We start from the raw sequence: 10745 nt of genomic DNA on the forward strand, positions 1-10745 counted from the left end.
GCGAAGCATGGCTGTGCTGCGGCATAAGCATGACGCGAAGCATGGCTGTGCCAGTAACCACAATAAAGAACGACCGCGAGTCATTTGTTGCTTTTATACGACCACAGCACTGCACTTTTGTCAAAAATATGGGTTAATGCTGTTATAGTTTGATAAATTGGGTTGCATTCCTAAAGTTCCCCATTGTTTAGCAGCGCTATATTGAATTGAATTCTGACCTGGAACATTATCTTGCATAGCATTGGGTGATTGTGATTATAACAAAAACAAGAACGTTGCCAATGGGGAGTTCCGTTTGACCGCATTATAAATGCCCACAAATCAATCATAACATCTCTGTCGGGTGGAAACATCACATGTCCAAAACTGTTCCTTTTCAGGATTAAAATGATAAATAAACAGCAAAAGTACCAGAACCACATTCCACGCCTTGTCTTGATGCTCATTTACAAAAAACACAAAAAGTTAAACTATAGAGATAAGAGTTACAGCCCCAAGGCAATGATAGACAGTATAGTGTTTCATTGCGTGCGTGCGTGTGTTTGCCATAGGGAAAAGGAAGGAATGCCCACCATTGAATTGACAGTCTGTGTGAAATCGCAATCAGTTTTTAAATGTCAACCCAAGCTGCTATTCAGTGATATCAGTATAGCTAATATTAGTATGGACTGTATTTTGTCTTGGGGCGAGGGGTTTTCCAACCTCAGGGCGGTTGCAAAGGCGTACTGGATTGCTTTGTTTAGTGCAGCGGTGGGCAACGTTGGTGATAGAGAAGGCAACTACTGTATATTTCCACACTCACTCCAGAGGGCCACATTGCATATTGTTACTGTCGGGGCAGAAAACTCTTATCTGCATATTTTGTTTTCGTAAATTTATGTTATACTTTGTTATTCTAGTATGTCACACAAGAGTAGCAAAAATAGCAGATCTACAAGCTCAAAATGTGTCGCACTGTGACACTTTTGAATTGGAAGGAAACCTGATGGAGAGTTGGTAACCCAATGGATAACATGATACCAAATGCAACTTTGGTTTCATTTTACGTTCTCAAGAGTTTATTCCTTAATTTACAAGAAGTCTACACAATTAGAGAATGTAGAATAATTGTCATTTTGATCAACGTTTGCCTGTTATCTTTTCTATGGTATCACATCAATATACAGCATGGAATTGTGGACAATATCTTATGCAGCGCCAAACTAAATATTCTTCGTTTTACGTCTGAGTAAAGGCTACATCTCATCAAATGGTGGTCCGTCCGTGGCTCAAATGCCGAATAAATAATGGACCTTGATATGAAAAAGGGTGAAATCCACTGCCGTACTGTATTGCGTGAGCACGGCAGAGCCTTGTGTAAAGGTCAGCCGTGCACCATGCATATTGTCGCTGACGGGCAGAAACCTCCTATTTCCAGTGATTTTTTTCAGAAGTATCAATACCCTATTCTAGAAATACTCTGTTACTTGTTAAGTACAAGTCTGGTATCCAAAATGTACTTGAGTAAAAGTACAAAAGTATTTAGTTCAATTTGAACACTCAATCAACTCTCAGAGTTACGGACCTGTTATGGTCATTCAGGGCTAGCTCTTTGTGTTTCTGCTAATATTGTCCACTTATTCTCTATGTCCGTAACTCCATATGGCAAACATTGAATTTTGACAAAAATGTCCACCACAAGCTAACATGGCGATGACCACTCACTCACTCACTCACTCACTCACTCACTCACTCACTCACTCACTCACTCACTCACTCACTCACTCACTCACTCACCCACTCACTCACTCACTCACTCACTCACTCACTCACTCACTCACTCACTCACCCACCCACTCACTCACTCACTCACCCACCCACTCACTCACTCACCCACTCACTCACCCACTCACTCACTCACTCACTCACTCACTCACTCACTCACTCACCCACTCACTCACCCACTCACTCACTCACTCACTCACTCACTCACTCACTCACTCACTCACTCACTCACCCACTCACTCACTCACTCACTCACTCACCCACTCACTCACTCACCCACCCACTCACTCACTCACCCACTCACTCACTCACTCACACATAGATTACGTGACTAATAATGGGTGAATGTGAACAGGTGATTATTAGGTCATATAATTCTTAAAAGGACAGCCAGATTTTCTATTCTAACCCGACTGTGCTCTCCCTGCCTGTCTGGGAGGCCCTGGTAGCCCATGCTTTTATTGAGCTTACTCTTAAGCAATGATTACTATGATTGCTTCAGAGAGGGAGAAGGAATGAAAGCAGACAGGATAGAGAACAGAAGTGGCAGATGGGACATGGTCCACCTGTGTCCAATTATAGCTGCTTAATTTGCTGTGTGTGTGTGTGTGTGTGTGTGTGTGTGTGTGTGTGTGTGTGTGTGTGTGTGTGTGTGTGTGTGTGTGTGTGTGTGTGTGTGTGTGTGTGTGTGTGTGTGTGTGTCTGCACGCTGAAAGACACAACCTAAAACCTCCTAAATTAATACTTGCAAGTGGTTGTGTGCGCAACCATGCGTGCACACAAAACTCACTCACTCTCTCACACACACACACACACACACACACACACACACCACTGCTTGTGCGTGCACGTCCTACACTAGGGTGGGCCGGGCCCCCCTGCTGTGCATCTACAGAACCTGACACTAGATTGTGCGTCGCATTTTGCGTGCAGCGCCCAGCCGCGTGCGTCATTTGGTGTGGCGCGGGGGCCCTCGCCGGGGGGACTGCCCCGCTCGCTCTGATTGGATCGTTAGCTTAACCATTGGTGGGTCGGGGGGGGGGGTTATGTTCAAAAGTGGCGAGCGAGAGACGGGGGAACAAAAAAACAAAAAAACTCCCCTCCGGTTGTTTACATTGGTTTGGCCCTGCGTGGATAAAGTGCTTGGCAGACGCGCGGGCCAAACCAATCCGTGGGGATGTTTTCGTTATCAATGCTCGCACTGTGCTGCATCCAAAATGCAATCTGCGAGGGGAAACAAAATGTGGTACTTCTCTATGTGGACGCCGTCGGGTGGAAACCTCGGATGTGCAATAAAACAGTGGTTCCCGAACCTTTTCATGTGAAGGACCCCCAAATTGACACTTATTCGGCTGCGGGCCCCCATTTGAAAAGGTCCCGGGAGGGACCCCGATAAGAGAAGATTTGTACAGCTCTAGCAGTGATTCTCAACCCGTTTTAATGTCAAAGTTTGACATGCATTCGTCTACGGACCCCCCATTTAATGGCATTTATATCTCTGGGACCCTCATTTATATTGTAAAATCGATGTTAATTCAACAATGTTAAGAAGCACTGTGTAACTGGAATTTCCTCTTCTTCCCCGGATTTGAACCCGGTTTCCTGAAATGCAGGTAAAAGTGCTTTTACCATTGAGTTATATTGTAGTAACATATTCTACCACATAAGTTGTATAAGTTATATTGTATTAATATACTCTATACCAGATAAAGTTCTCAATGGGCCCAAAAATTAAGGCCCGACCCTACCCTAACTGGGTCGGCCCGAGGCTCGGCCCGACCCTAAAAATTACCATAATGTTAGGCCCGAAGCCCGATAAAGTCAGACTTAAAAAAATGGACTTATCGCCGAAATATAGGATTTATGTAACTCACTTTAGGCTGTTAATGTTCCATTTCCATCATTCTAATGTATTTCCAGTGATGGTGAGTAAAGCTCCATTTAGTTTCCTCTGTCTGAAGTGAATGTTATAATTATTGTCCCCGTTCGGTGTCCAAATACAAAAGAACAAACACAGCCTACAAAGTTTACAAACCATCCACGCACCGCTCATGGCGTGTCTCGACAGCTTACAGATGTTATTTTGGGCGCATATAACAAGGCGCGCTGCCGAAACCTGACGCTTCAGCTATAGTGTGATAATCCGATTGATCTTATAAAACATTTAAGCATAGGCCTATGGCAAGTTAACTGATTAGAAGCTCATTTGGTGCGCAAACCAGAGGCCAGCCAAGACTCACACCGTTCACTTCTCTCTGCAGTGCTGTGCTGCTGAAATGCAGGTGCGCTGCGCCCCCCCGCCTCCACTCGTCCTCCTCCTGTCACAAGGGAATCGCCCAGCGCAGCCTTCTTCATAATAAATACATACATGTAGGGCACAAATAACAGAATTGCTATTTTTATTATTATAACATTCTTAGAAAAAAGGGAGAAAAAAAATAAATAAAAAATTACGGAAAATCACTGAGGCCGAGGCTCAGCCCGGCCCGACTAATTGGAATCTTTTTTGGGCCCGGCTCGACCCGAAAAGGTTGGGTCGGGTCGGTACCGGTCGGGCCAGGTCAGGTTCGGGTTCATATTTGTTAATATCGCTCATAGAGCCACTAGTGTCTAGTGTTGTGCCAGGTCTCCCTGGCACAACATATTTTGAGATGGGGGTCCATAATAATGTCGGGGGTCCCTTGACTTGGGAAAAGTTTGAGAATCCACTGTGCTATGGTTCATAGGCTAGAGCAGTCGTTCCCAGACTTGAGACCCAAAAGAGAGCTTAGACGTTTGCGAGGGACCCAGACTAGTGAAAATAGCAGATCTATAAGCGCACAACGTGTCACTTCGCTCCACGTTGCGAGCTTGTAGATCAGCTTTTTTCACTACTTCTTAATTATTATGATTTTTAGATTTGTGTGTATCAAATATATATATATATATTTAGAAATATCATATATTTTTAATTTATTTATTTAAACTTTTTTTTAAATGTATTAAAAGTAAATGGGATTTTTTACCCACCAAAAATAATGTCCGGGACCATAATGGAAGACCAATAGTATTAATGTATATAAAAAACATGTACATACAGTAGATGAACTATGGAGATGCAGGGTTTTTTGCCCGAGAGCGTTTCTTTTGGATCGGGGCTTATCCCACACATATTTCTCAGGTTTCCAATAATATTGGCAGAAGACAGGGAGGCTAAACTTTGTGGACTGAACATTTCTCTGGGACTGAAACCGGAGCTAAGTGCTGGGCGGGTGGAAGGCAACTAGGTACATTTTTAGGTACTTTTACACTACTTGAGTATTTTCCTCTTCTTTTTTTTTTATAAACAAAATGTTTGCACACATTCCCAAAAAAGCAAAAATGTCCACTAATTAAAAGCATGATTCTCATGAAGAGATCGAATAAATTCCATAAATTAAAAAACAAATATTTAAGAAGTTGTGCAAATAGGCGATTTACAAGTTCGCAACGTGGCGCGAAGCGACGCGTTGCACAGAATATTCCGCCAAAGGCAATAAATGTGTTAAGTACTGTATTTAGGTCATTTTACTTTACTGGAGTATTTCCAATTGTCAGTACTTTTACTTCTACTCCACTATATCTCAAAGGCAAATATTGTACTTATATACAATTATTTGAAAACTTTAGTTACTAGTTACTAGTTTTTTTAGAAAATGTACATTAACCACGTCAGCCCATTTCGATCATCCATTTGATTGTAAAAATTGTTATGCATTTGAAAACTTGAAGCAGGACATTCTTCATAATGAATACTTTTACTTTCCATAGTAAACACGGCACTCCATCTTTAAGTGCATTTTGATGTCCTTTTACTCATTTTTTAATTCCGGACTTTTACTTGTAACGGAATATTTCTACAATGCCGTATTGATACTTTCACTTAAGAAGTAGTTCTTCTTCCAGGGCTGCTGGGCAGCTGTAAAGGCTACGTGTCATCGTGGAGAGACCCGGGGCGGCTCCGTAGACGTGGGCTGGGGAGGGAGCTGGACGTGGGCTGGGGAGGGAGCTGGCGGTCAGAGACCCGGGGCGGCTCCGTAGACGTGGGCTGGGGAGGGAGCTGGCGGTCAGAGCCAGTCCGTCTCAGAGACCCGGGGCGGCTCCGTAGACGTGGGCTGGGGAGGGAGCTGGGGAGGGAGCTGGGGAGGGAGCTGGGGAGGGAGCTGGGGAGGGAGCTGGGGAGGGAGCTGGCGGTCAGAGCCAGTCCGTCTCAGAGACCCGGGGCGGCTCCGTAGACGTGGGCTGGGGAGGGAGCTGGGGAGGGAGCTGGGGAGGGAGGGAGCTGGCGGTCAGAGCCAGTCCGTCTCAGCAGTGTATAGAGAATTGGATTTTTGCAAACCGAACCGCGTTCTGTTCATCGTTTAGCTCATGAAAGCATGTCTGTTTGGGCAGGCGCGGCGCACACACGCACGCATTCACACACACACACACACACACACACACCCTCACACACACACACACACACACACACACACAGACACACACACACACACACACACACACAGACACACACACACACACACACACACACACACACACACACACACACACACACACCCTCACACACACACACACACACACACACACACACACACACACACACCCTCACACACACACACACACACACACACACACACACACACACACACACACACACACACAGACACACACGCACACACATACAGACACACACGCACACACACGTACACAGACACACTCGCACACATGCGCACATGCAACTGGTCAGTTACACATCGTTGTTGTGTGCCGAAACCCGAAATCTCCATATTTAAGCTGTTTGTGTTTTGATTTTTTATCATAGCCCTACTTGGTCATACTACAGTGTCACACAAAAGTAGCAGATCCACAAGCCTAGCTCGTAGATCTACCACTTTTTTCCCTTTTGAAGTTGAATCCTGAAAAGTAACAGTTTTGGACATATGAGGTTTCCATCCGACAGAGACGACACACACACGCGCGCTCGTGTGTGCGCGTGTATAGGACAGTGGTTCTCAGCCCTTAAATAACCTTTTCATTCACGGCACCCCTGGATTACATTTTCTTTACACCAGATTGAAAATAACTTTTGTACTTCTAATTGAACCACTTCAGCCTCCCTATTCTGGGGGACGGAACATTCACCAAAAATAGCCAATCTACAATCACGTTGTGAGCTTGTAGATCTGCTACTTTTGTTGAAGAGACTTGGGGCTCCATTTTCGTCAACGCTAAACCCCTTATCCCTAAACTTCTTTGCCTTTTTTGACTATAAACATTTTTGAATAGTTAAACTAGCCAATCTACATTGACACGTTGTGAGCTTGTAGACTGGCAATTTTAACAAAATAGTAAAAAAAAAAAGGCAAAGAAGTTTAGGTAAAAGGGGTTTAGCAGTAATCGAAAATGGAGCCCTTGGTGTACTGTAGGCTGAAAAAGATTTCAAGTTTTAGTACAGTGCAACTCAGGTCAGTTTCAGAAAGCTTAGAGGAGGTTACAACAAAGTGATATTGATAAATGTATTCCAGATATTATTAAAGTGTTTTGACATGGCACCCACGTTGAGAAACCCTTCACACACAGAGTGGGAGACAGACGGACAGATGCTGGGTGCGCACACGCACACACGCACGCACGCACACACACACACACACACACACACACACACACACACACACACACACACACACACACACACACACACACACTTGTACTAAGCCCTCTCAATGCTAAATGTCACATACAGCACACACAAAGGAAGCTATGAGAGGGTCTACTTGTCTGCCTGGACACTAGAAATGTTGTGTCGAATAACCCACCATGCGGCACCATGCACTTCCCTCATGTTGTTTCCTCCGAACCCCTGGGGGTCCTTGACATGAAAAAGGTTGGGAACCACTGACTTAGATTACTGCTCAGCAGTATGGTCATCTGCATCCAATATGCTGCTCAATAAATCAGCTCAAAACAAGGATGCAAGAAGGGTTTCCAGGCTGTTCATCCAGAACAAGCGCTGCAGGAATGCACCAGCGTCTCAATTGGCTCACACAGTCAAAGAAAGACTTTCTGGTTCATTTCATTGTTCATTTTCGTGGAGTTATTAATGCTTAATACTTTCTTCATAATAACATAATCTATTGTTCAGATATTCGTACGTTATTCCACTCGATGGGGACAAAATAAATGTAGACTTTACATACACATAATGGTCAAACGATTGGCATCTAAAGGAGTGTAGGAGTGGTTCGCTTTGAACAAAATGCTGCGAATCATGAACGCCACAATTCTACTCCCCTCTATAATGAGGTGAATTGTGAATATTGCAGGCCTGCAATAACCTATACCTGGCCTGACGGAGACCTGTGCTGCGAGGAAAACTAGTTATAGTATATTATATTGTTGTCTTAGGAGGCCAGGAAGACTTCAGGTTGCAGCTAATGGGGATACTTTAAAATAAACAAATGAAAAAACATTATGAAAATTATAGATGCGGCCGGTGTGTTGCTTGCTTGCTTCTGTGATAGGGTGTAATTGTGTGTTTGTGTGTGTGTGTGTGTACGTGCGTGCGTGCGTGATTTATTGATTAAATACTGTATTAGACATAAATGTAAACAGCACAGAGCGAGCATTAACCGCTCCCTTCGGCCTGCCTGCTGTAAGGTGGCTTTTCAGGCCTGTTTTAAAGGAAGGCATGCAGTGATTTGCATTTGTTTGTGTGTTCTTTTGTGTTGCAGGACCCCAGGTTCAATGCGGAGGTGGACCTGATCACAGGGTATAAGACCCAGAGCATCCTGTGTCTGCCCATCAAGAACCACAGAGAGGAGGTACGGCCTCTGGCCCTGTGGGTGGATGGGTGGATGGATGGATGGATGGATGGATGGATGAATGAATGCTTGTAGATCTGCGTGTTATTTAGCGTTCTATTTAATGATAAACCTATAATGTTGGCTTGCCGTATATTTAAGCTATCGGTCGATCGCCAGCTCCATGTTCGTTTGGCTTTCCCTTCATGCCTCCATGCATTGAAAAAAAAGAAAGGTGGGGGCTGAGGCCTTTCTAAAAAAAGAATTCCAGCTCAGATTGCGCTGGATGACCGTGTTTAGTGACTCAATAGCAACTCCCGGTGACCGCGTGTCTAAAATACGAACGCCTCTCAAGTCTGCTCTGCGCGACCCCCTCCGCCATCGCTGTTTTTGTCGTCCCCGAGAGGCGGGCTTCTTCTGTGAAGTAATAGAATGGTGTGAAAGTCAATGGTTGGCGTATGCTGAACTATCGCTAGATGGCGCTAGCATTTTATTGTTTGTTAAAAACAAACCATAAAAAAGAGTAGACTAGAGTAGGGAACTGGAGTCATAAGTCATACTACACAGGAGGGCATTGTGGATTATGAGCCAAACCTTTTGGCTCACAATTGTAATTATGTCCATTTCCCAGGTGGTGGGCGTGGCTCAGGCCATCAACAAGAAATGTGGCGTGGACGGAGCTTTCACAGAACAGGACGAAAAGGTGAAGAGAAGCGGCATCACTCTGCTGTATCACAGCGCTTCTCAACCCCCAACATAATTATATGTGAACTGGGTACCTTTACTTGTGCAAGCGGAGCTGGGTATGTCGGTGTGGTCCACCGGCCAATAGGGGACCACCGTTCTTGATGATCGGCTGGGTATGTATGTATGTCGGGGTAAGAATGGTGGTCCCTTATTGGCTGTTGATGGTGACGTAACTAAGGTACGTTTCAAGGTTGGTATAAGGTCAATAACAGGTCTAATGGATATAGAACAGCAGTCGTAATAAACATTAGTTAGTAGCAGTACCTGTGTGCAAAGCACCGAGAGAGAGAGAGAGAGAGAGTGCATTTCTATAGTTATATTAGAACAGGGGACCCCCCACAGTGTTCATATTAGAACAGGGGACCCCCCACAGTGTTCATATTGGAACAGGGGACCCCCCACAGTGTTCATATTAGAACAGGGGACCCCCCACAGTGTTCATATTAGAACAGGGGACCCCCCACAGTGTTCATATTAGAACAGGGGACCCCCCACAGTGTTCATATTAGAACAGGGGACCCCCCACAGTGTTCATATTAGAACAGGGGACCCCCCACAGTGTTCATATTAGAACAGGGGACCCCCCACAGTGTTCATATTAGAACAGGGGACCCCCACAGTGTTCATATTAGAACAGGGGACCCCCACAGTGTTCATATTAGAACAGGGGACCCCCACAGTGTTCATATTAGAACAGGGGACCCCCCACAGTGTTCATATTAGAACAGGGGACCCCCCACAGTGTTCATATGAGAACAGGGGACCCCCCACAATAATTATATTAGAACTGGGGACCCCCCACAATAATTATATTAGAACTGGGGACCCCCCACAGTGTTCATATTAGAACTGGGGACCCCCCACAATAATTATATTAGAACTGGGGACCCCCCACAATAATTATATTAGAACTGGGGACCCCCCACAGTGTTCATATTAGAACTGAGGACCCCCCACAATAATTATATTAGAACTGGGGACCCCCCACAATAATTATATTAGAACTGGGGACCCCCCACAATAATTATATTTGAACTGGGTACCCCCCACAATAATTATATTTGAACTGGGGACCCCCCACAATAATTATATTTGAACTGGGGACCCCCCACAATAATTATATTTGAACTGGGTACCCCCCACAATAATTATATTTGAACTGGGGACCCCCCACAATAATTATATTTGAACTGGGGACCCCCCACAATAATTATATTTGAACTGGGGACCCCCCACAATAATTATATTTGAACTGGGGACCCCCCACAATAATTATATTTGAACTGAGGACCCCCCACAATAATTATATTTGAACTGGGGACCCCCCACAATAATTATATTTGAACTGGGGACCCCCCACAATAATTATATTTGAACTGGGGACCCCCCACAATAATTATATTTGAACTGGGGACC

At 44.7% G+C, this 10745-nt stretch overlaps 1 protein-coding gene across 3 annotated transcripts in view; it reads left to right on the forward strand.

Annotated features, from left to right (window-relative positions):
* pde5ab (phosphodiesterase 5A, cGMP-specific, b) overlaps window positions 1-10745 on the forward strand; it is a 120260-nt gene that overhangs the window by 58651 nt on the left and 50864 nt on the right. For all 3 annotated transcript variants that reach the window (XR_014570645.1, XM_083788605.1, XM_083788604.1), the window contains exons 5-6: window positions 8514-8603; window positions 9214-9285. Coding sequence is in view for 2 of the 3 variants with exons in the window: in XM_083788605.1 (XP_083644731.1) it covers window positions 8514-8603; window positions 9214-9285 (162 nt within the window). In the remaining variant the exon portion in view is untranslated. The remainder of the gene's footprint in view (window positions 1-8513; window positions 8604-9213; window positions 9286-10745) is intronic.

The sequence above is a fragment of the Protomyctophum parallelum genome (genome assembly GCF_964188405.1).
Source record: "Protomyctophum parallelum genome assembly, chromosome: 18".
Lineage (NCBI taxonomy): Eukaryota > Metazoa > Chordata > Actinopteri > Myctophiformes > Myctophidae > Protomyctophum > Protomyctophum parallelum.